Here is a 27,896-nt window from a genome sequence, read left to right on the forward strand (position 1 = left end):
AGCGGGAGAGATTACAATAGGAATTCATTCCGCGTACAGCCCAAAACATACAACTATGGTACATCAACTGATGAACAGCCATCAACGTATTCTTCTATGACTGGACATCAAAATAATTCTTTGAAAATCTCCGACGTGGCTATACATGTATTTAAACTACAGTAGAACCCCAGGCACCATCAACATGCTAGATGACTGCCCGGCACAAGACGACTGACGGTACCGTACATGCTGTAGCACATGTACAGTGTGCACCACCAATCAACACACTTCTGGCCATTTTGCATTTAGAGGATGGGTGTTTTGAAAACCCTGTCAGTCAGGGTCACCTTGTGTCTACACACGGCCTCTTCGGGTCAGTTCGTGTCAAGTGGGAAGCAACTCCCAAAAGAGAAACACTGGATGAGAAATACTTTCAATGCTGAAATCTGACAAGTCTTCTGCGTACCATGGCAAAGAAACTGATCCTAACACCATAAACACTGGTCTGTACTAGACGTATGGATGAAGTTCATTGTTAAAGTACAGATAAAGTTCATTGTGAACTGCAGAAGTAAACTTTACTTCATTTTCACACTAATTAATAGATATCGAAGTCCGAGTGAAAGACCAAAAATAGTTCCATTTTCTACTACATAAACCACAAATAAGTGAAGACTCCTACCCATAAAATAAAACACTTTGCTTCCTTTTGGCAACTCGAGTCACCTGACTGTTCATATTAATCACACAAAACAGGCAAAGAAAAAGAAATCTGAGTCTTTCCTTTCCAAAACAGCCTAACTTCCCCAAGTACAGAAATTCCGTAGCCTATTCTAAATTTCTATTTCAGATATAAACGGTAAGCAATTGCCAGAGCTTGCCAAAGACAAGAAAGGAAAACGATACACAGGAAGGAAAAAAAAAGTAACTCTCAAGAGATATCACTATGCTAAACACGGACGATTTAAAAAAAACAAAAAATCGTAAAATCTGTGTATGTGTTCACAGATGAAGGAACAACTTAGCCAATAATGAGGGTGGTGAAACATTCGTCACTACAAACGACACAGGAGCCATTTCTATCAGTCTAAAGCTAAAAGTGTACAAAATGAGCAAACTCACAGGAAACTACTTGCTGCCAAACCATAACAAAAGCAAAATAGGGAAAAAAAACAAAAAACCATCAAACAAAATGACTAATGTCACGACAATTTAAAAAAGGGCATTTCTTTTTATAATCAATTTATAAATATACTTATATCGTTGTTATCAATCAATAAATATGTATTATGCATTGCAAATTACGAAATTGCTTTCGTGTTAATTGTATGAAATTTCATTACTCGCTATGAAGCAAGACAGTTTATGGCAAATGGGACGAGAATTCAGATGGATGACTTGGTATAGTTCATCTCGACAATGCTGTTCAATGTATACATGTAGGTGGATTTCTGTACTTCATATGGAAAGTGATGTCCTGTCTAAAGGCTATACAAGCACCAAACATACACATATGATAGAGGAAAACTAGTAGTATATTATTTCCAGCCACTCTTGACTCACTCACAAAAGGAAGAAAAAAAAGGGAAGGAAGGAGGATATATATATATATATATATATATATATATATATATATATATATATATATATATATATATATATATATATATATATATATATATCCGACTCACTCTTTTCACAACACTAAGGCACATCCACCTCAAAATAATGGGCATGTCCTTTGAAATCTTCCTCTCCCGCCCTCCTTAACAAAAAAACCTTACAAGGTTTGATGGGAAGAGATAAGTAGTACTAGTAACAAAAGCTTCTGTCTTTCTCCTAGTAACGAGAAACTAAACAGATTAATGATACATCGATCAAATTAATGGCAAAACAAGAAGGGGTTGTGGGGGGGAAAAAACAAAGATGAATCAAAAACCAAAAATGTGTTCACAAATACATGTAAGTGCGTGCAAACATCAATAATTAAATGGCATCTCTGTAATGGCATACACTCCTACACCATGTTATTCATGTCTAAAATGGCTACACGAGATCAACAGAAACCACAGCTGGAAGGGCAATCTTGTTTACCACACAGACATGAAGGTACAGACTAACATAATAATTTTATGTACAACAAGGTTCAGCAATGACCTTTTGAATTGGTGTACCTCAACCTCACAACTGTCATAACAGAAGATGATTCTTTCGATTCATCGGCGATCTGACTCTTCTGCTATGACAGGAGTATGATCAACTAAATAAGCATTATCCAACATGCACCATCTCAGAGATAAATAAGATGAAATGAAAGATCCATTGTTTTGTCACAACAAATACCCACAACAGCAATATACATAAAACATTCAGCATTTTCATTTGCCATAACAGCCACCAATACATTTCCTAAACAGAGAATTTGCCCACCCACAAAAAATTTTCTTCATGACAATGTTAAAAATACAAGCACAAAACCTCAGCCTCAAAAGAAAAAAAAATATAGACCCACGTGCAAAACAAACCCATAAAAGTAACTCCCTTAACGTTGAAAGAATAAAAGAGAACTCCCCATCTTTAACCAAGAAAAGGTTAATTCAAAAACCAAACACAAGGCTCTATAATACCCCCCAAAAATGTTGAAGCAACACTCTGTAAAGTAAAGGAATTTAAATAATGCAAAGACCATAGCAAACTCGTGTGCTACAAAGTTATCAAGAGCTGAAAATCAGAACATGAACAAACGAAAGAAACAAGACAAATTTCCAAGTCTCTACTGATCTATGGTGGGCACCATAGGACCAAAGAGTAAGGAAAGCCCCCGAGACTTGCACTGTGTGAGAAGAGCAAATTTTCCTCTCTTCCCACACAAAACCAGTTGTGTCCTTGCTGGCACTAAATATACTTATAGTTATAGACAACCGCTGATCTGGTTTTGACACCTTTTTAAACATCTTAAAGTCTTACATCTTAGTAAGAAAACTATTTGCATTCACTTTCACAAAAGCAGTGTCCTAAATAGTTGGGAAAAAAAACAACCCTAAACCCTGAGACTGCAACGTCTATGTTGCATCCACAAGGATTTACCAAAATATACACTCAATACTCCTCCAATATTTTTTTTGAAAGCTGATTTGGCCCCCTAAAATGGACCTGTCCCCAATGCAATGGAAAAAACAAAAAAACAAAAAAACACAGCAAAATTTAAATGCCTTCAAATTTAGAGTAATGCCTTTGACATTGATATATAAGAATAAACAAAAAGGGACCCCTTTGTCGTGCAGCCACTCAGAAGGCTACATTCAAGCAAATGAGACTCAAGAAAAATCTGCACTCAACTGCTTGATTGCTACCACAAACTGTAAAACTAAAACAAGATGGTTCCCTCCCCTATCTAAGATAGGTCGCAACCCCCCACCCTAAGGACATTGGTGACGAGATCTTAATATTGCGGGTGTACTACACTGCTTTTAGGAGGTGACATCAAGAAAGAGAAAAGATGTCTACTAAATTAATATAATTTAAATTGGAGAAATGCAACAAAGAGTGTTCATCAGAGATGATTTGTGTCCTCTTTACTACAGAGTGTTCATCGCAGAGAATGCCATTTCTAGGGATGAACCATCTTGCAATACACAAAGTTTGGCAGTGTACACAACAAAACAAAACATGTACAATTACTGGCTGTAGAGGGTCAGGACCATAATGACAACACCAGAAAAACACATCACATCAACACAGCCACATGCTGCATGTAACAACACGCATCGGGACTACCGTCATATAAATAAACTACCAACAACAAAACATACAATGGCAGTAGTATGGGGCAACAACATCACATAAGAAGCAGAAAGAATACGGTTCACTTGGTCAGCACAGGTCAAGAGGTCAGTTATCAAATATCACAAATAACATGTATACTAAAAAGATAAGGGAGTTCCCTGCATTCACACATAAACACACATCTCACTCAAACAATCAAAATTTTCATAGGCTCACATAATTATGGATGTTCACTAACCTTTGTTCCTTTACCAGATATATTTAGAAAGAAAGTGTGCTTTGTACAAAAAGCTTACCGACACAAGCAGCACAAATGCAAAGTGGAGAAAAATGATCTACACTCTTCCTCAAGAAACTCACTTCTGCATCTGACAAACAAAACGATAAGGACTGTACCATATCTGTCACTACTTCTCTTCCACAACTTTTGTATGCAGCCAAAGCGACAACATTTCACTCTGAGCTCAAACAGATTTAGGAAAAGAGGAATCAAACACTCATTCTTTATTACCTCATGATACAATTCACCATGTTCTTCAACCAAAATCAACTTATCAGAGCTCAGTTTATTTAACAGAAATAGATTTCAAGGACCAAAGAGATTCACACACAACCCTCCCACATAGCAAAATTCCACTAGACATCTAAATAGCAACCCATCTGACAGACAGAACAATAGTGGTTCTACTTTCTAAAATTACAAACTTGAGAGGCTCGAAAGAAGGCCGACGATCCACCCCTAATTCTCTCAGAAGGAAACAAGCCCGCGCTAATAAATAAACTCATTCAACAGACCTTGTCCCCTGACTTTTCATACACTCTCCCTGGGTCGCTCAAGTCTATAAAGTTTACTGGGAAAAAAACATTATATTACAATATAAAAAAAATCTGAGGTATGCAAAAGTGAACCAGCAAACTGTTTTGATGCACAACAAAACAGTGAGGTACAAATAGTCTCAGCATTGAAATCATTCACAGGGAAATGAAGGTGCTTCAAACATGAATTGGTGAATTGAACCCTGTTCACATTTGACAAGAAATATTGGACTACCAAATACTAAATCTGTGCCATCTGTAGGTGTTCCAATCCAAACAAACTAATTATAAATTGACAGAGGGGAGTGGAGAGCCTAAGCAACCCCAGGCTTGCCCGAACTTCGACTCATGACAATCTCTCAGGAGACGAAAAGCATACGCAACAAAACTGCCACACCTGACGTAGTTGAAAGATCACAGACTCTAGCATCTAATACAGTACAGACAACCGGGATAACCCTCCAACCTTGCACCATCTCCACTACCTTCAACATGGATTTCACCACAGTCATTATATCACCACAAAACTTGCTTCACTCACACGTGCCATCAAGCATGTATTAATAATCATTATGTACAAATATCCGGGGGGGGGGGGGACCTTCAGTCACACAAAACGTTTAGAGAATAGCCGGTCAAATGTGCTCTGGGAAAACTCCTGCTATTTAGTAAAGGTTGTACTGCAGGTCCAGCAATGAAAACGTCATCACATAATAACAGATTGCATTTATATTATAGCACAAGTCCCAGTTCAAAAGTAGGCTATATGTACTTTACAATTTATTGTTACACTCAACAGTCTTTAACATTCCGCAATATTCTCAACGTCCTGTTGTACATGCACAGAGAAGGACAAAGACTGCCAATAGCAAGAGGGAAAAAAATCAAAACTTCTTACAATTTTCTAATGTTAAAGATGTGAACTGAAAGTGGTGCCCCAGAATATTTCTCCTCACAGCTTCATAACTTACGTACAATACCAAACATGAGGGGGACAAACAACATTATTATTGATGGGACCAGCGCAGCAGTAGCAGCAGCCAACTGCCATACACTATAGTTTCACTCCCTTGTCTTTAAGCAGACCGTACATTATATCAGCTCTACTATTAAGCTGCACACACATGTCACATGATCATCTTCAAGTACATAACATATATAACATACCAGACCACTAGTCTAGTAAGTATTAGCAAGGTGCTATCTTGACAAATATACCAATGAATATTATAATATGTACAATCAACAAGAGAGAATAAATATAAAATATAAATTTACGTATAGATATAAATTACTTCTGTCTTGAAATGTACATTGAGCTAGGTACTGGACACCATTTCATTACCAATCTGGTATATACATGTAGTGTGCCCATGCTGTGTTCTGTTATATATGTGGGGTGCTCATCTTATGTTTTTTGGTGTATGTGTGCCATGTTCTGGCATTTATAGAGTGCTGTGTTTGGAGGAAATGGAGGCATACATAAGTATAGTGCTTCAAATGAAAGATGCAGACAGCAGGCAATTCAGCACTGTGAAAGTTAATCCAGTTTTGGTTACACATGGATCTACACCAATATTACATACTATATAAATAAGTATACATTATCTAACATATTTAAATCAGCTCAACAACAAAGCACCCAACACTCTGTATGAAATAAGTCCACCATTCACACTTTCGCATTCAACCCAGAAGACGAATTCTCTTCATCAATAGCAATAGCAAAGTATTTGTGCAGAGACAGATGTTTGTGTTTTTTCTTTTCGCTTTCACACTTACAATTCCGATCTGGTCATCACTTGGAGCATGTGGGTGTGACAGCGGTACCGACTTCAACATATCAGCTTTGCTCTGTACGCACATACAAGAAGCTTAGCCTGGCGTGGAAAGAAATGAAAGCAAAGGATACACTAGAGTTTACCAATGTCCTAGGAGACAAAAGTGAGAGTAGGTTCTTCAATCCCTTCAATGCCGCAGGTAAATAGACCCCTGCACCGGGGGAAATCTCGTGAACCAAGGATGCTCAATCTACTTCTCATAACTTTTTATTTATGAAAGTATCCTCATGAATTTCTGTAGGTACATTCTACATTGAACCACATTTCTATTGATATGATTTTGGGGGGATTTCAAAGAGAGATAGATGGAGAAAAGTTGGGGTTAGTAACATGATGCCAAAAATAACATAAACAACACACATTCGAGAAAAGATAATTAGATAAACTTATATCCCCCCCAAAAAAGGGAAAACATGTTGTGTGAATGCTTGCAGGTAAAGAGTAGGTGACAAGAGGCTTTTCCTTAATTATACAACGCTCGTACAATCCATTTATATGTATACATGTAAGCCCATCTGTGTTTACAGCCAGTAAATCATATTTGTGCGGCAGATGTGTATATCTAGATCTAAACTTCTCTTTGAGCTAAAATCTGAATCTGACGCTTTCAAATGGGGGGAAAAAGGAGGTAAACATAAAGTGAATGTGCCTCAATAATAAATACAAGATATTAGCAATAACTCCTCTAATAATTGGCATTAAAATAACCTCTGTCACAGTACCGTAAATTCTACGGGCGGTAGGCACAGCGCCATACGATTCAGACCCGTAAATACTATAGGCATAGTAGCGAAGAGGTTATTTCAGCATTCATTTAAAAAATATATATTCCATCCTGATGACCCTCAAGACAAAAGCAATTGTAATGTTTTATTATTCCTCTCTTTGCTTTTAATTATTTTTTCTTAGCTCTTATAAAATGTGGGCTATCAGGGTATGTAAGGTACCACAGAACTGGTACAACCACTTACCTTTGAAGTATATTCAGGTAACTTTGTTATAACCAGAGTGTTACAGCCAGACACAATGGGATGACATGAAGTCACAAAGTTTACTTCCTGTGAACACACAAGAACAGAAAACCTGACGCCCTTGTTCAGCTGTGGAGGACAGCAGACATCCACACACACATAATACAGGAAACTCGGATATAATGAAGCAGTCGGGCCTGACCTTCATTTTTGTTGAATCCATGTGTTCATTATAGCAATGTGAGCAACAAGTTATGCAACCATGTTGGGCTTAGCATTCAGCAGCGTTTGTTCCCACAAACCAGCACGCAATTCTTATGTAGATCTAGATGCCTAGGCTAGCCTTTCATTGTTCAGTAGCCAGGGGAAAGGAAGGTGGATATGATTGTGATGTATCTGTAACTTTATTTGTCGACTTTCCATGCCTAAAACACAGCGCCTATTAATTTTAGTGACTAAAAAACCCCCAGGGAATCCCTGTCTTCTTTCCTTGAATTCCAGTTCCACCGTATACAGTCAAATCTGCCCTAATGGCCACCTGTCCAAGACAGGAACAGACAGCCACTTCCCAACCTGTGGGGTTTTTTTTATGCATTTCTTTTTTTTAAAACCATAATCATAATGACATTGTCTACTTGCCTAAGACTAGAAGAAAAGAAGAAAAAAAAAGCAAGATCGACCATCCATCTATCTATCACCCACACAACTGGAGCAACCAATCCAGTCAGACACATAACTAAACAAATACTATGCAGTAGAGTAAAGGCAATTTAAGACTTAGCTTACCTCGAATTTCTGACCCTCACATTTAACCCAACTGCTAGACAATGGACTGCTCTGACCTTTTGACACGGATACAGAAAAGAAAGACCACACCCCACAAGGTGCTCAATATGTCCTACTCAGACTCCATATCAAAATTCTTGAGGGTAGACAGGACAGAATAACATAAAACAATGTAAAAAGTTGTTCCGGCATCCGATCTGGACATTGGTGATTGCCTTGTTAGTGAGACAACTTCCTAGGCCTTCGGCATATTGTGGTAGGGTGGCCAGTTCCTTTCCACGCCACCTTTACTTCCCCAACTCGAAGTCAGGTACCCATTACTGCTGGGTGAGCAGGGAAATGCGTGTCCAATCCGAGGCTCGAACCCAGACTTTCCGCTTCAGAGACGAGCCCATTAACCGCTGCCACCGCACCCTCTAAAACAATGTACTCACCGCAAAATAACATTGAAAAACTGTAACAAAAGGCCTCACATTGAAATGACAAAACTGTTGAATTTTCACAAGAAAAATGTATTATGTTTGAGTAGAGTCAGAATCACAATTATAAAATATAAGATAAGGACAGACCACATCAGAGGTTCCTTGAGTGAACCAGAAGTATATATATAAACAGTATAATTACCTTTGTCAGGGGAGACTGTACAACACCATTCAAGCTAACCGAGGCAATTGGGCAGCTGCCATGGAAGCGACACCTCACTCCTTTGTCATTGATTTTTGTATGTGCAATGAACAACAGGAAACCTTCACCTGTCAGGGACAAAAAATATTTTAACAAAAACCATTTGTTAAAAAAACCAACAAAAAACCAAGGGACGAATATGAGTAAAGGAACTATTACTGTAAAGTCAAGCTTGGGAAAAAAAAAAACACTTTAAAAACAATTCTACGATTTTCCAATATGGCTGCAGATGCATGTGACTTTTCTTCAAATAGAGAAAGGAAACTCGAAAGGCTTCACCCTTTGAGACCTGATTTCCTGAGGCTACCGTGCCCCTCTGCCTGAGCTCCTGGGCGATATATCACCAACATTCATGTGATTGTCAGAATCACATTTCATATCCCACTCGACTCAGGGTAGTCCTTGTTATAACCAGCATCTAATTCAGAAAGATCTTCAAAATAATCAATAAAATGTGTAGTGAACGCTGTTTTCTGTTGAGTTTTTTCTCAGACGGGCCGGTTTGGGGATGGGGTCTCGCTCACCGGTGTACCGGTGCGGTGGCTAGGCATATGGGCAGTTTTACGCACCATCTGTGTACCGGTGACTAGGCATATGGGCAGTTTTACGCACCATAGGTGTACCGGTGGTAAGGGCTCAAAGGATTAATACACCATCTAACAATCCTGAATTCATAGCTGCCAAGTTTTCAAAATTAAAAAACAGATTTTCAACGCGCAGTCGGCGAAAGAGACCAGTTCTTACTTCAAAAAGATACCAAAAGACAACTTGTACTCAAATGATAAGCACACCACAGACACAGGCATGCTGTGCAGCCAGATTGATAAGATGGCAGGGGCATCCAATGGCAAAGATGTCTGGCTGGGATTCCCTAAGCTTTGTTATAACTCCATTGTTTTGTCCTATCATCACTGAAGCATTGTCTGAACTCAGAGAGATGCAGTGCATAAAAGGAACACCTAAGGTTTCTAATTCTGTCGATACAAGTTCTCCTATGTTAACACCACTTGACGTACCATTGTCATTGAGGACGTCGGCGCACCTTGTTTGTACAAAGCATGTTTGTTTGATAATTTCGATGTAGTGATGAAGTTGAATTCCTCTGAATACTTGGCACAGAAGGTGTGTTCGCGAGGTTTTGCCTTAGAACTGGTTGGTTTTAAAAACGCATCCATCACTTGAAAGCACAACGCGTGTCCGTGATCAAAGACATAGTTTTAGCTCCTGCATGCAATCATCACTAAGGCTGCCCGCAACACACACACGATGACCCGTGACCCGAAGTGAATGAATGAGAAACAAAGAAAGCTGGTAGGCAGACCTGCCACTCTATGAAATCTAAAAATCAGGATTTTAGAGTAAAAAAATCAGGATCTAGAGTCTAGATCTAGTGAAAAAAATCCGGATCAACGGCAAATCAGTCATAAGGGGCACTGGGAAAAAGGGGGTGGGGTGGTCCCGGTTCTTTATGAGGCGAGTATGCAAGACAAAGCTTTTTGAAAACTGAAAGACAGCATTATTATATGTTACTCGAATCGGAGTTTGATAGACTGGGGGAACGCAGGTAGCACTAAAGCTGAAACTCTCATAGTCTTGAAAATAGCTGACACATAACTCGTATTATCCAGGGAAAAAGTCCGCTTTTTCATACAGTAACAACGTTAGACTTCCATCGCATATACACTCAAGGTACCCCCCCCCCCTCCTGAAAAAAGATCGCGCCAAGGTTGTTCATTTATTATTTTTCTTATTCCTTTCCCCTCAATTAGTAGATTCTACATGTATCACGGCACGCACTTTAAGCCCAAGTGTCAAAACAATACCCCCCCCCCCCGGTCGTCCACACTGGTTAAGTCCCGGAAAACACCTCGATCATTGCGACCGGTGTGAATGAACTTTGTTGACCCCGACAACCGACGGTCCCCAACGCACGCGCTACTCACCACACGTACGAGGTCAGCGAAAGTAGATCTTGAGCGTATTTAAGTGGGAATTCAAAATTGATACTACTACGACTACGTCGATTTTAGTAGAAATAACGAGCGTGAGTCAACTAATAGATTCGGCATAGATCTAGATGCTTTAGAAAATAGCGTTCCAAGTTCCAGCCGATAAGAAGTCCAATTGGTGCTTCCAAGCAAAAGAGATTGCAGAACTTTTTATATATTTTTTCTAAGAATCGGACGCAACAGACGCAACGACAAAAAAAAAAATCAGAATACTGGCGATCGAAATCGGGAAAATCGGGATGCTTTAGTTTTTGGGGGGAAAAAAATTTAATTGGGATGAGTGGCAGGTCTGCGTAGGTTACTTCCCGCTTTAATAGCGCATGCTCAATAACATTAATAACAAAGAAATACAGAAGGGGCACAGCTCGCGGAAGGAGGTCGACTTCCAGTTTAATTGCAGGGACACTACTCTCGTCGTCTTGTTGACTCCTGTACTTCGCCTATCCGGTCATAAATGTTCTAATTTTTCTTGCTTGAAGCCAGTTTGTATTGAAACTAAGAGGGGGGAAAAGTTGAAAACGTATTTTCCAATGCCAAAACGGATTTCCGTACTCAAACCCCAAAAATCGTACTAAATACGTTTTTTACGTACTACTTGGCAGCTATGTGAATTGATAATGCAATAAGTTTTCAAATTCAAAACAACCACTCTGCTTTTAAGAGATTACTGGGAAAAGTTAAATAAGTAGCACTTCCAACCCCCTCCCCAACTGTCTGTCATGAAATTTCAGAGAATAAAAAAAGAGATTGTAATCTGCATACATAGACCTGGCACATCCAAATAACAATATACATTTAACTGCCTAATGCACTGTACCCAAGTAAACTATAACTCCATCTATGGTTCAAAAGGGGGAAAAAAACTCACCAGAAGGCACAGGCTGGATATTACTGTTGAATTTCACGACAAACTCCTGAGCCTCTCGCAGTGGGAAGCACTGGAGGGGAAACAGCTGCTCCATCAGCTGGGCTGTGTCCTCCAACGTGGACAGCACTCGGCTCTCAAACGCAGCCGTGAGCCTGTGAACAATGTTGGCTTGTTTGAGTAATTGTATTTGTTTAACAGGGCTACCCACCCAAATTAGTCACCTTGCAAACATGCAAGCAGTCCATTATTCTTAATTTAATATATGCTGTTGAGTACTAGTCATCAGGGGGTTGGCACAAAAAAGGCCTACATGTCACTTAAACCCAAATATGGACAACAGCAGAATGGAAAAGAACAACATGGGGTAGGCTGCATGAGAGAAAAGATAACTTTAATAGCATAACTAGTCCCTACGAGGCAGCTGTCTGGTTGTTGTTTTTTAGCTGGGGTGAGCCTCCTGCTCGAGAACCAACCCCAGCGTCCATTCACATGTGAGAAATGTTACTGATCAAAATAGAATTTCCACACTAAACTTTCGCGTTATGTTTGTAACACCACTAATCACCACAATAGGATCATACCTGTCTGTGTGTGCCCGCACAAGCCCCTCGATCTGTGGGTTTCTCCTCTCAATGGCTAACTGCAGAGCTGATATACTGTTACAGGATGGAGCTGAGATGTTCACACCAACTCGCAGCATTAAGTTGACAACTTCTCTGTGCTGACGTTTAATAGCCTGGAAAAAGATTAAAAGAATGATCTTACAAATGTTTCATATTTGGCCGTAGCTAAATAATAAAATCTTCAAAAACAATGAAATGTGCAAAATGCAGGGGAGAAAAGATAACTTCAGAATGTGATTTTTTTTGTTAAAGGCCTATCAAAACTGGAAACACAGTAAAAGAAAAACCAAGACCTCCTCATGGTGCTGTTTTCCCAAAAATGACTGTAAGAAGGCTTCAGTGGGAAAATGCACAAACCCACTGATGAAAAAAAAACAAAAAAACAGACTGAAAACTGGATTAAACCTTTCCCAAGTATCAAATCAGGTAGCAATTACATAAATTTACAAGTCATACAAGAAAAATAAAGGAAAAAAAATGGAAGAAGAGGGGCTGTACTAACCTTCATGAGGGCCGTCTCTGCACAGTCAGAGCCCACAGTATACAAGCTGCTGTTGGCACCATGCTTCAAGAGCAGAGTCACCAAGCACACGCCATTCTGTTGAGTACACACAAACCTATACGTAAAGACCACATCTCACTCATTACAAGATATGGAAAAAGCCCACAAGTGTATAATCTTTTGAAAGAAAAAAGAAATCAACACCAGGGTATTGCTTTTTTAAACTCATCACAATTTTCTTACATCAAGTCCATTTCGTCCTGATATTAATAAATCCCCAGTCATATAACACCTAGTATTTTTCTTTTAACTTAGAGCAGATCACAACTTTTTCATTGTGTTTTCAAAAATACAATTCATTTTCATAATCCCTGTGAAAATGCCATTTCAAACCCAGCAAAAGAAAAACCACTCTGAAGATGGTGCGCATAGAAATCAATTATACAGCAAAAATCTGCTTCACTTGACCATCTGGAGATCTTCACCTTAATACACTTTTTTTAAATGAACAGTGATGTTATCAAAGCTACACAACTAACACAAAATATCTCTCTGATAAAAAAATATTCACGGGGAAACATTTTCTACACTTTTACTTTTCAGCTCGAATTTTCAGCTCAAATTAACAGCAACTGTCTTAAACATTTAAACTTCCACTATTTTTTCACTCAATAATCAATCATCTCAGTGAGCTAATCACTGTTATTGTCATTCCTTGTTTGTTTATAAGCGATACACAGCGACTTAAAAGAGTCGTATCAGGCCAGGCTGCGTTCTGACTATCCAAAGGTGATGAACATAAAAATGTTCCACGACATAAAGAAGAAAAAAGATGAATATTAAAAAATGCTACATATGGAAAGCGAAAGGAACAAATTGAGAGACTGAGAGATCAAAGTTAAGTTTAGTTTAGCTTAGTAAGAGTTTTACTGCACTTGCAACACAATAGAGATTTAAGTCCCAAAACTCATCAGTGGCAACGTGCATGAGCAACATTCATCACCTGTTCTGCTGCCATCATTAGGGCAGTCATCCCACTGACTTGCTGGGCATTTACATTAGCTCCATTTTCTAGTAACATCTCCACAACTGCTAAATTGCCTGAAAACAGAATATAAAGATAGCACATCTTTAAAAAGACATGGTACATAAATCTGCTTGATGAAAAAAAAATGCATGTCTGAATTTAAAATCTTCTGCACAATAAAACAATGTAGATAAGACAATGATATGGGGACACACTAATAATAAAACCCCAAAATTTGACTAAAACAAACTACTGTACAAGTACAAACATCTAATGTTCTTAAGTGCAAAGACTAAAATCACTTCAAATAATGACAACATCAACACCAAATCTCAAAATGAAAAATGATTAAAAACAAGTAAAAATCCAACGAAAATGAGCACTTCCAACGATGTTAAACTTAACACAATATATCTGGTCATTAATAATTTTTTTTTAAAACAGACTCGCATACCTTTCTGCACAGCTTTCATGAGCAATGTCACACCGTTGTTATCAGGCTGCTCAAAATCAAGCCTATGACCACTGGCCAAATGTTGAATAGCTCGTTTTACCACTTCAGCTTTGCCAAGGTTCACAGCTTGAAGAAGGTCGGCTGTGAGCAAAAAAACACAACGATTCAGTGAAGTTTTTATTTGATTTCAAGAGAATAAACAAGCCAACCCACTGACAGTCATTACTTAGCCATGCACCTCCACCCCCCAGAACAACTCTATCGAGAAACTTCCACTGGTTGAAGCGTGGTTCTAAACCCAGTCCCCATAGTTTTCTTGCCCACTTTAACTTTAACAACGCTGAAATTGTCACGCGGAAAGCGCTGTTCTGTGAGCAGTTTCATTAAGAAGACTAAGAATTTTTCAAAAGTACAATTACATTTTTCTGATTTTTCATTTTTTTAAATGTTAAAAACAGAAAAGCTTTATCCACAGAGATTCTTTAAAAATGTGTTTAAGAAAAACAACCTGCAAAAAAAAGAGAAGAGAAATGCACATAATTTAAGATTGTAGTACCAGTTCCAGAAATAACAGAAAAAGCTCATCTGCACTTACCATTTGTTACAAAGCCTGTTACTTTGTTACTACCATAACAATCATCACCCTGAAAGAAAAAAGAAAAGAAGAGCATTATATTATGGAATACATGGAAAAGAGCCAGGCTAAAGGAACAGCATAAAAATACAACTGAATCAAACGTAAGCAAAACTGTATTGACGAGACAAAAAAGAAAGTAAATTGACAAAGCCAGTGATCACCCAAAAACAAAAAAAGGGACAAAAACCCTCCGAGTAATAGACTAAAAGAAACAAAGAAATTTAAACAAGGCAAGGTATACCTCATTAGTAGTAAGTGTGACTACGACATAGACAACCTTGTTTTGAATCCCCATGCAAGCATTCTTTGACAAGAAGTAGTTCAGTCAGTCATCAGAGTTCTCCACCCACTTAGCTCAGTTTTACTGGAGAAAAAGACTACAAATTCGGATTTCCACAAAAACATATATATATATCAAATAGCCTTAACGTGTTGACAGGGATTTAGAACCAATGATGAAGTACACCTGACTTTTCCTCACCTGTTCTGGAAAGTCCTCAAGTTCATCGCAGGTCAGTGTGCTGATCCTCCTATCTAAGTCAGCTCCTGCAGAAACACATAAAAAAAGGGAGATTTAAACGCACATCCAATACAACAGGTGTCAAACTCAAGACCAATGGACTACAATCCATCTTGGGATACACAATTATATCCTGCCCCTCGGAGAATTTAGAGAGAACCATAAGTAGAACATTACCCAAAACATTAACAAACGCGTTACCAAGAAAATTTATAAAAGGTGCCAAAAATCCAGCTCTGACAAATTGGCATACATATATGTTAGAGTGAAAATTGGTACGTCTTGTTTTGTTTCACATTTTAACCATATGATCTGTCTGTTTTATTCCAATGACTATGACATATAGTTCTATGTTTAGTTCAGTTTGGCCTGCAATCTTAAAAGTAGATTTAGTTTGAATTTGGCCCCCATGAGCGATTGAGTTCGACACTCCTGCTCTCCACCATACTCATCATCATCCAGTGCCAGATCTGTGACAGACATCGGCGATCATGGTTTTCCATTCATCCCTTTACTCGGATGCTCTCAATCAGGGGGTTTCAGGGGGGCCTGCCCCCCTGAGGTAAAAGAAAATCTGGGGGGTTACAGGGGGGATCTGGGGTGTTACAGGGGGGCATGCCCCCCTGTTTTTATCCATAATGTGATATTTTACAGTTAGATTTGAAATTGTCATGAAAATAATTGATTTGCGACAGTTTTAATGGCTATGTGTGATCTGCAGCAAACAGTACTGCAGTTTGACCCTTGAAACTGCATCTGTGTGCGGGAGTGAAAGTAAAAATTTACCAACCAAATAAAACATAAAAAAATTGATACCGACTATTTAAATCAGTATCGATATTTCAGTAGGCCTACAGCCTACACAAAAGTCAGGACCACCATCCAAGTTGCCCAAGTGTGCCTCTGTGAGACCACGCCTGGCACTCTACCAAAGTCAAAGATGAAAGATTCTCTGGATCTATAAAAATCTCTATCTACTCTAGACTTCTAGATCTAGACTGTCTAGAGATCTAGATTCTAGAGTCTAGAATACATCTATATCTAGATTTCTAGATCTAGATCTAGAAATCTAGACTCTAGACTCTAGAGACGTCTAGATCTAGATGTTCTGCTTCTTGCTCTCGACTCTAGCTAGATCTAGAGGGCCCACAGGAGAGATCATAAAGGCCAAACTGCCAAACCAAACCAAAAAAGAAATAACGAAAAACTTATTTGAAAAACTTTGAACAGCATGAGAAAATAGATTCTAGATCTAGATCTAGAGATGTACCATGTGACCGCATTTTAAAGCTCATCAGAGGTAGTTGTTGATCACAATCTGTGATGAAGAATTGAAAGGACGCGATGGACAACAGACACAACTTGAGAAGCTGTCAACAACTGACCGCCACCCGCCCGCCACCACACAGAAAATGAACTCAAACCACCTGAGGCTAGATCTATCTTACTGACCGGCCGGACCGGTACGATCAAGTTAACGTGCTAGAATCTTCACTTTTCATGCTAAAAAATAAAAATTCGAAACTGTTCGCACAAATATTATTACGTGATGTGTATTCATTCTGGCAGTTACATGTATATTTTTTCTGTCCAAATCTATATATAATATTCATCTGTATTTCTGTATACTGGTGGAGATAGATCTTGAATCTAGATCTAGATCTAGATATATCTAGATCTAGACAAGAATTAGAAACTAGATATATAGACTCTAGATATAGAGATAGATCAATTAGGACCTAGCAACCAGCACAGGAAAGTCAAAGCTTTCTGCCTTAAATTATTTCAACAGTAAAGTAAAAGTTATCAAATGAAAGTAACAGGTACTGACACAAACGCAAAAGTACAACATATTATTAAGTCTATGAGCTAATTTCGAGGTAAAAACAAAATCGGAAATGTGTTTACCAACCACTCCTCCGAATTAAGCACACACAGCATTAAGCCTATCTAAAAGAAGATGCACAATTTTTTTCAGCACTGCTGTACTGCAACACCTTTCCCATTTTATTTCTTAACCCTATCAGTACGCCCTTGGGTCATTTTGTACCCCCGGGGTTGTATTCTTCACATTTTAGAGAATACTTACTAGTGTGAAGATCTCTTTGACACTCAGTATTTCTTATAAAAATCATTTTGACAGACTGCTATGCAAAGCATATGGATCGGATTAACGAGTAAATTTCCTCTTTGAAAAGTGGTGGCACCGAGTTCCCCACGTCGTATGGATACGACAGAATAACACGACATACGAATAAGGTTAAACAAGCTCCAGCAAGAAACATTTTCAGAATTGTATACATACCATGTGGAAATGATTTACCAATAACAGAGTCAGAGCCCAATTAACTCTAAACCGTTGAGGAGGTGAAAATGCATTAATCCGATCAGTTCCTTCCGGTGTAAGAACATTTGTTAAATTTTAATTATCACTCTTCTGCAGTGGGATGCACACAGCTTTTGGGGGTCAATGGCCGTACTTTTTTGCTACAAATCACACATTTGGCCACTAAAACTGTGACAAATCAATAATTTCATCTCTTTAATCTCAAACCTAATAGCAAAACCAAAAATTGCGAGTATAAACAGGGGGAAATGCCCCCCTTTAACGCCTCAGATTTTCTTAACCTCAGGCGGATTGGTGTAAAGTGGAGAAATTACTACACAATTATAATATAATGCTAAGCAAGTATAGAATAGCTCGAATAAAAAAACAACCTTCAAATGTTTTAAAAACTTAATTTGCGATGGGTATAAATAAAATCAATATATTGTGTAAAACAGATAAAAATGAACAAGGAAAGGGCTATGCAACACCTCAAGCATGAGATGTGAGCAAAAATAAAATAACACTGAACAATCCATATAGGGACTTATAAAATGATGGCTAAGCTGTGCGAATGCATACACATTCATTTTCATTGACAACCACATCAATTACCTAATCACACACTGAAAACACATCCACCCATGCATGCAGCAAGGGGCCATGCACTCAGGGTGACTTTTATTAACATCATTTGTGGGGGAACGCTGGCGAGAGATTGTATCTTTTCTTTTGTTGTTGTTGTTGTTACTGATCCAGCAACAGCTGGACTCTTACCCGTCTGCCCAACCAATGCCATGTAGTATAAGTATGATACTAGTATGTAGTGATAAGTGCAAGTTTGCTGCAGTTGCCGTTAAGTTCCATACAGTGTGTTGTCAATGTTAGGTCTCAGAGGGAGAAGGGTAGCTCTGTCTGATGTCATTTTGGGCTGTGCAGTGGAGCAGGTGATGATCCAATCTCATTTGTATAGTCACACAAGGGACACATTGGGGGAAATTCTGGATTATTCTGTTCGAGTGAAAGTTTTATATATATATAAAATCCTGGAGAGATATATATATATATCTCCAGGGCCCATCTGTTCATCCAATCCTGTTTGTTGTTTCTTTTAATAATTTGTTTTGAAGTTTTGTATGAAGTTGGAATGTTGGGTTGTTCCTATCCTGTCTAGATCTCCGTTTGGCAAGCGTGTCTGCTCTGTCATTACCAGGTATGTTTGAGTGTCCAGGGACCCACTGCATTACTAGGTTGATGCCACAGAATGTCATCAGATGATGGGAGCAAAAAAAAGTATGTGTGTAAAATCTTCGTTTACATGATGGTCATTTTCTGTCACTTGCAAGACTGATAGTGAGTCAGTGAAAATCATACTACTCTGTGCTTTTCCAGGATGAGTGTCAAAAACTGTGTGGAGATGGTACAGTGCTGTTTCAATGTTGCTTTTGTTAGAAATACTAATATAATTTAAGAAATGAAAATGGTCCACATGAATTTAAACACCTGAGAACTGAGTCGTATGTGACTGACAAATCTATACAAAATGTGTTCCGCAAAACTTGCTTGAATTTGTGACTGTGAGGTAATAAAACTGCAAACCACCTTCTACACCACTTTTGTAACCTTCAGTGTTTTTGACAATGATTGTTAAGTTAGTTAATGTCAGCAATGTAGCATTTATAAGTGTAAGTGACACTACTGCAAAAAGCCAGAAAAAATGTTCCGAATATGTTCATTACAAAGACTAGAAAATAAAAGCCTCAGGCGACTAATTCTCATAGAGGTCAATGTCAATAGAGGCATTTACAGCCAGTGTGTATGCTTGCATATTTACAAATGAGATTTCTGGTCGGGGACTACTCTAGTGATATCACTCTTTACGGATATATAAAAAGTTAGCTCCATATTTTATGTTATTGTTGTTACATTATTATCCATCCAGAGTTCCATATTTTAGAACAGTTTGAAATTTTTAATCATATGGATGGATAAGTGATACAGAGATTATTTTGCATTACCAAATCAAGAATTTACATACCTCTCCTGGAATTAGGTGAGGGGATTTTTTCCAAAGGCTGTGATCCATCTCCAGTTCTCTTACGAGATGACCAACTATCTTGACTATCCTGTGCACGGGCTCGACTAATACCAATACCTGGGGGTGGTTGGGAGAAGACAGAGGATGACGAGGAAACAGTATCCATGTTAGAAATTTCCATTGGTCTTTCCACTCTGGCACTGTGGACACACATACTAGACGAAGACTGATTTCTATCAATGTTCGCTGTATTCTCTTTCCCAGGTGAGCTGTGATGAGAAAGAATATCCGAGGAAGTAAGTAGTTCAGTATCCAGACCGGTACTATGGCCCCGAGTAAGAAAGCTGAAAGAATTGCTAAATAATCCAGGGCGTTCACCAGTATCAGCTGCTCGCCTCGTCCCAGCACTTCCATGTGACGCACTACTCCTTTCAGAGGTAGCCACACTGCTATTCACATTTGAAAGGGAAGAACCCCTTGTGAGAGAGGAACTGGCCAGAGTGTCCATGTGCATTCGCTCAGCAAGAGCGTCCATGCGACCAAATGAATTACTTACAACATCCCGGCTCAGAGCGGGGCCTACACTTTCGTCGAAGCTGGAGTCTGAGCTGTAGGACCTTGAGGAGAGAAGGCTCTGTTGCTGTTCTCCAACCACACGATAGGAGGGAGAGTCGGCCGATGTACACGATGAACTAGACCTCTTTACCGGGGAAGGTGAAAATTGAGGCGAGCTTGTAATCGAGGAACCTGACTCTCTGTGGCGAGGCTTTTGTGGAGACTCAGTCTCCAAGGATGAGGAGGAGTGGGACGATGAAGCTGATTCTCCAGACGATGTCGTGGATGGCTGAGAAGAACTGGGGTGAGCAATTGGGCTGGAAGTATTCTCATTGTTCTTATCTTTGTCCTCATCGCCTGAACCATTTTTATTATTCCATCTTCGGTTGGCTCTACAGTCCGACCTGTTGCATGCACCACCCCACAAACAAACGTCCTTATGGGTGCTCTCAACAGAGGCACTTGTCTCAGCCCGGGCATTGAGAGTGGACTTCTGAATATCACTGTTATTATCCGATGTCGAGTCAGGGATACTACTGTTGAAAGACTGGCCTGAAGACGCCCCAACTGTTAAACTTCTTGAAGCTTGGGAAGTATCTCGGCTCCGACAGGCAATCTCAGTTCTATCCTCACTATTAGAAACAGGAGGCTGGAAAACATTATCTGAAAAAGAAAAAGGATATTTGATTTTGAAACGTTAAAAGGAGGGAGGGACGGAGGGAGAGAGGGAGAGAGGGAGAGAGAGAGAGAGAGAGAGAGAGAGAGAGAGAGAGAGAGAGAGAGAGAGAGAGAGAGAGAGAAAGAATTAAATAAGAACTTTAAAAAATAAAACATTCCCCAATAAATTCTTTTCAAAATCAAGAACAGGATTTTAATACTTTATATTTGTACACTTCAAACAAGTAAAGACATTTTACTTACTAGTTCTTTGTCATGGCTAAACCAACCACATAAAATATATAGAATGATCTGGTGCTTGAAGGGAGTAGTATTAGTTATAATTCTTTGCTGATCCTCCTCTTCTCTGTTTTGCTTTCATTGGACATTGGACTAATATTTCCCCTCCGGACAAAATATTTACACACATCACATATTACAAAACTATTTGATTAAAAGGAAACATCATACAACCAATACCTGGGCGTGTCAACCTGGATCTAAATATACAATTATACACCTCTTTATACCTAAGAAAGTTTTTAAAAAAAAAAATTATTTTTATAGACTCACCTGTTTCAAGACTGAACAGGGCCTCAGGTTTGATTACATCCTCTTCCAATTCCAAATTACCAATCGCAACAGCTGATGTGGTTTCTGATGAGGTCGCCAGCATTGTCTCTGATGACACTGTTGTCTTCACACCCTCTGGCTTTCTGAAAACTTCATTTACGTCGTCCTCAACTTGGGCCAAGTCAGAAGAATCTTCACTGCTTGTGTTCATTTTTAGCACATCTCGCCCAGCATCAGACATTGTCACAATGCCCACAGTCTCTGAGGTAACACTAGATCGTTTCCCTTCTGAAGTACTACCAGGGGAACCCTTAACTTCCTTGGACCGCCGACTTCGTTTAGAAGACATATAGCCACGGGCACTAAAAGGATTACTGGAACGTTTCCTGCTTTTTGGCGCTGTGGCCTTCCCAGCTTTGGGAGAAAGTGAAGGGGATTTGGAAGACGATGATGATGAATATCTGGGAGACTTGGACATTCCACGCTGTACGTGTGTTTTTCCCGACGACTTTGATGCGGATATTTTTGGACGACTTGTGGGGGTACTGGTTTTGGCCTGGGCTTGCTGCTGCTGCTGCTGCTGCTGCTTTTGGATGTTTGCTACAGCTTCAGCATGAGCGGCTCGTCGCGAACCTTTCACTTTAGAGTACATGTCACCTTCAAAAAATTCTGTGTTGTTTGTGTGACGGCCCAACTCCAAATCCTTCCAGAATGTATCCTTCATGTATCCATAGTCTGGGTGCCATGATCTCTCACTGTCCGAATCATCAGAATCCTGACTTGGAAGTTTAGATGCCATGTTCATCCTCTTAGCTTCTACCTCTAACCCATTCTCCTTAGAATTGGTGGCAGGTGAAGTCTGAAAAAATTAAAAGACATCCACATTGATCAGCAGGTGTGACTGCATAGAAAATACAAATATACTTTTGTACTACCTTGTCTCGAGATTCTTTTTCAAATTTTCTAGTCATTAGTACCTTAAAAATATTAAAAGAAGTAATTCAATGACAAACACTATCAAGTCTACAATTACAGAAGGGATTTTTTTCATTCACACACTCTCTTTAAGCAAAAAAATATGTTTTTTACGCCCCTATCAACACAATTTAGATCATTAAAGAAGCAGGCGGAGCCAACACACACAAAGAGGGGAACAACATCCCCAAACAAAGACCAGGAATATATATAATTCTATAAAAATTCTCCCCACTCTGGAATCCTGCGTGCGCCAACGAAGTGTTTAACCGCTACACCACAGACGCCAGTTCACAGTCCTTACATGATTATAAAAATAATAAGCCCAGCAATGGTAAAAAACTCAAAATGTCCCTAAAGCACTGCTTCTTTTGTACAAACTTTTTTTTCAAAGGCTGTAAATAACAAGAAAACAAAGCTCCACTGGGCAGGACTTCCGTAACAAGCGCATACACCAACAAATATTACAATTAAGAAGAGACCTAACCCTTACCCTTAGCCCCACCCCTCTATTCAACTCTGTTTCATAGTGGTCGCTTGTTACCCCCTCCAATGTATTTCATTATTGTCCCACACAGTGATCATATGTGCTAGGCGGCAGTAACATAAGGTGCATGATGACTTACTCTAAAACTAAAATTACTGTAAATAAAAGATCTAAATATTTAATACAAGAACCATGAATTTAACTAAAGATTTAGAGAAGCGAGACTGGAAAAGATGAGAATTTGATATATCTATTTTGCAAAGCATTGCAAATTTACACCCCAACCCTCCCCTCCATGAAACATCCGAGTTTTCTGAGCTACTTTACCTTTCTCTTCTTAAGCTTTGACTGTTGGCTTTTCTCCTTCCTGTATTCCTCGATCATGTCCTGAACATACACCAGGTCTGCTTTGGGTTGCCATGTGTCTGCCTCAGGTCCATAGCCTTTCCATCTCACTTTGTAGCATACTTTACCCTAAAAAGAGGATCAAAAAAGGTAACCCATAAATGGGAACAACATAAATAAAAATAAGCACCCAAAAAGCATACAACCAAATTTTTACAAGTTGAAACATTTAAATAGATATTTTTCCTCACTGAAAAGAGCTCAAGCCTATCAAGGTATACGTTTCACGACGCGGTGGAATCAGGCACTGTCAATTTTTGGGCATGAGGAGTTATTGGTATCATCTGAAAACTTACATTCATTTATTTTGCTTTCAATTTAAAAATATGCATGTAACTTGAATAGAAGTCAAGATATTTGCAATGGAAGGTGAGGTTGCCTGGTTTCAGTGTGAAATAAGTGAGAAAATGGCTGCCAAAGTTTGGTAAGTCCAATACCTAAAGTAAAGAGTCATGATAGAAAACTGAAAAATGACATATTTTGCGCCTTTAATCAACTTTTTTTTCAGTAAAATTCACATTGAAATGTGTTCTTGTATGGACATGAAAGGGATTTCACAAAAAAGAAAAATTCAATAAAAATTGCCAAACTGAGGGAAAAAAGCCTGTTTCTCCGATTTTGTTATTATGACCAGCGTCTGATTTCACCACCATGGCTCATATATAACATGAATATAGTGTGTTTGTTTTAGTAAGTATTTTATGGCACTTGCAACACAATAAGGTCATATAAGTGCCGAAGATTAGAGGTGTTACAAGAGAGTAACAAACACAAAAAAGAAAGAGGGGAGATAAAGACGAGATGTTCGATAGGAAAGAACAAACCACAAGAGAGCACCCGCCAACCACCCACAAATATAGTACAATACGGGAGACAGAATGTTTGCCAATATGAGCTATTCTCAGAAACTATTATTACTCAAAGATATTTTTATAAATACATGATACAAAAATACAGTCCTGAAAGTGACCAAATAAAACATGGCAAAGCAAATCAAGTACTCTCAATTTAAGAAATTGGCAATAGCAAAGTTTAGTTCTTGTTTTTATGAGTACGAGTCAGCATGATGATAACCATCACCAAGGAGCAGTTTTAATGAGGACTATTGTAACCCAGATGAAAAAATAGAAATCTCCACACAGTACCGTCAGTACCATCATTAGCTTTTATAAAAACTAAGACTCCTGTAGGCCAGTACTTCAAAGCAAATCTACATCTTCATTTATATCATACTGCTGCAAAAACAACGGGGTAATAATAGGTTGCAAACATTTATAATTTTACACACACACATATATATATATATATATATATATTTATATATATATATATATATATATACATATATATGAAAAGAATATAAATTGAAACCAAGCTAGACAAATTATTTTTGTCGAAACTGCTTTTGAGCTAAAATGGTGCTGGTAACAATCTCAACCCATTGTGCGTGCGCATCACATTTTGAGTACCGCTTGGGGGTCACCAAAGTTCATTCAAAGCCTGTGTGTTGCGAAGTACAGGGTTCCGGAATGGGGGATTATTGATTTTTTTAAAGGTACAATAGGGGGAGGGGTGGGGATGAAGGCTACACCGGATGACAAAAACTGAACTTGGGAGTTTTGAGCTGCCCGGTTACCGTGTATGTGACACTGAGACTACGTGCCCGGTTGCCGGTTACCGTATACATAGATATTGAGGCTGCACGCCTGGTTATCGTGTACATGACACAGAGACTACGTGGCCGGTTACCGTGTACGTAGATATTGAGGCTACATGCCCGGTTACCGTGCACATGACACTGAGACTACATGCCCGGTTACAGTGTACGTAGATATTGAGGCAACCTGCCCGGTTACCATGTACATGACACTGAGACTACGTGCCTGGTTGTCGGTTACTGTGTTCATAGACACTGAGGCTACACTAGGTGCCCAGTTACCGAGTACGTAGACACTCCGTTAAAAAAAAAATCAAATTAACTGTCAGTGTAGTCCTAGATCTAGATTAGATCTAGATAATCTAGAGTCTACTCTCTTCATGTTTAACAAGGTTATAATAACTAAATCAAAAGCAAAGGCCTAGCCTAGGCCAAGTTTTTATCAACTGGCTGAATTAGCATGACAGACCAGATCCATAAACTCTCAATTCTTAGCTTTTCTAGTTGTTGGCAGTTGCTTCTCTGACCTCTCTGATGCACAAATCAGTAGATCTAGATATCTAGATCTAGAATCTAGATCTACATCTACATCTAGACTCTAGTTACCATTTTAATTCTAACATGATTAAAAGACTTTCTAGCTTGAAAAGGACAAAAAAGGGAAAGGGAAAATTGCACCAACAAACGCAGAGTCTAGATTGCAGATCTAGACTCTAGATCTAGATCTAGATTCTAGTCCCTGACAATGCGAGACTAGCGAGCCAGCAACTAACAATCCGAGTATCAAACACTGTCCGTGTCTGCAGAAACCTTGCACATTTTGAGAACCATAAAACGTAAAAGTTAGGCTAAATGCAGTGGTCTACGTGCGAGACCTTAGCTCTCGCCGGGTAAAACTTGAAACGCAGACCTCAGACAGCAGACCTAATTCTGCATCCGAACGAGTTGAAAAGGCCAAATTTAACCGAGAGGTTACTGAACTTACGAGGTGCTCCCTCCTCCGAAGGGGTCCAGCAATTATTTTCTCAACTTCGAAGATATCACTTCCTTCGTTGAAAAGACTGAACTGTAATGGATCAGGAATCTGTGCGGAATCGTTGACATCGCTAGAATCATCCATGTCGTCCAACTTTTCGTCGTCGCTGGCTTCGTATGAACCTATTTCAACCTCAGGGCCTTCTAACACCTCGATATCGTCGTCCGCTTCCGCCGTGTTGTCATTAAAATCAGATCGCCCAATAGGGGAGGCAGGTTCCACTAACTGAGGAAGTAATAGCAAAAGGATTTTCAGTTTGATGGAGTAATAGAGATGTTTCATGTACAGAAATAATATTTTAGCAGATTTATCAAAGAGCTAAAGGAAATACGAGTTCTTCTACCTGGCATAGACGATTACTAAACATAATTCGCCCTTTACCAAGGGCCATCACAACTCGGGACTGAAATGCGGTCAACTAACTGAACTCGCAACTATAAATCTAGTCCCAAGTGAATGGATCTCCGGTCTTAGCATGTAAATGAACATAAAGGTCGGGTATTGCGTACAGTATTTCTTACTCTTATGTCTAGTCTGAACAAACATACAAAGAAAGAGCACTGATCGAAAATACCATCCAATAGCCTGCGAGAAAAGACACGTCGCGACATAATGAACAACGATTTGCATAATGTGAGCAGAACACGCGGCAAGCGGCACAACAAACAGTGAGCAGAATCCCAGCCCTAGAAAGAGAGGAGCACAGACGAGCAAATCGCGGTTTTGATAGATTTTGAGGTAGCCCTGAAATTTCTTAAGGTATAGACCAGGCCTGGCTTTTTTAAAATTAAAAAACGAAAAAACAACGTAGACTAGCGGAGAACAGACCTTTCGGGTGTCTGTATAGGTTTTGTTATGAAGACTAAATCCACGATAAAATTCAGGGTTGTGAGATAGGCGTCTTGGTGTGCCGATAGAGTCAGTTTGTGAAAACTTGAATTCATTCTTTTCTTGCTTTGCGTTCCATCCTAAATGTTCAAAACAAATAAATTTTGATTTATTTGCAAAATGGAACTAATCATTATCATACCAGTCTGAAAACTTCTTGAGGGTTAAATTGACCCGTCCATGGAATAGCGCAGGAATACTGCGAACAAAAATAGAATTTTTTTAAGGTCACTGGGTCAAGATTACGCCACAGGTTACTCAAGTCAGGTCGGCCCATAGCTGCCAGCTGACCGTATTTGACCCGAACTGGGTCAAAAATCGATTCCGGCCACGAGAAATATTATTTGTTTATGTTTATGGTTTCGTTGAAATACCATTTTGTCTATTTACGGAATGCATGCCTCTGAGCCAACATCTGTTTTGTAGCAGAGCCACCATCCCCCTCCTCTCCCTGAGAATGTGTGCTTTTCCGGTAAAATGCTATAAGACCAGAGGCTAAAAAAGAGAGGGAGAGAGGAAGAAAAGAAAACTGCTAGAATTCCGAATCGTGGATGTTCGTTCGCCCGCTTGGCTACGTCAGTGTTCATGAACGAAACAGCACCCGAACTACGTTAGGATTAAATGGCCTCCATCACACCATTCCCATTGACTTACTGCATACCAAGCCCAACGTAACGTTTAAATAGTTCTGGACATAACCATTTACCAAAGCTGACACTAACCCAGTCTTCCATGTCGATAAACACACACACACACACACACACACACACACACACACACACACACACACACA

The 27,896-nt window shown here is 39.2% G+C and overlaps 1 protein-coding gene across 1 annotated transcript; it reads right to left on the reverse strand.

The window, feature by feature from the left end:
• Nucleotides 1-1,851: 1,851 nt before the first annotated feature.
• Nucleotides 1,852-26,956, reverse strand: LOC101856178 (M-phase phosphoprotein 8). Its single transcript, XM_005098172.3, has 14 exons — nt 26,165-26,956; nt 23,445-23,591; nt 21,656-22,514; nt 19,871-21,088; nt 15,468-15,532; nt 14,945-14,993; nt 14,350-14,490; nt 13,872-13,969; nt 12,869-12,964; nt 12,325-12,479; nt 11,744-11,895; nt 8,807-8,934; nt 7,397-7,483; nt 1,852-6,464 (listed from the first exon to the last, which is right to left on the reverse strand). Exons 1-14 carry the CDS (start codon nt 26,495-26,497, stop codon nt 6,420-6,422), a joined length of 3,573 nt encoding a protein of 1,190 aa, XP_005098229.2. The 5' UTR covers nt 26,498-26,956; the 3' UTR covers nt 1,852-6,419.
• Nucleotides 26,957-27,896: the final 940 nt, after the last annotated feature.

Source organism: Aplysia californica, unplaced genomic scaffold (assembly GCF_000002075.1).
Source record: "Aplysia californica isolate F4 #8 unplaced genomic scaffold, AplCal3.0 scaffold00174, whole genome shotgun sequence".
NCBI lineage: Eukaryota > Metazoa > Mollusca > Gastropoda > Aplysiida > Aplysiidae > Aplysia > Aplysia californica.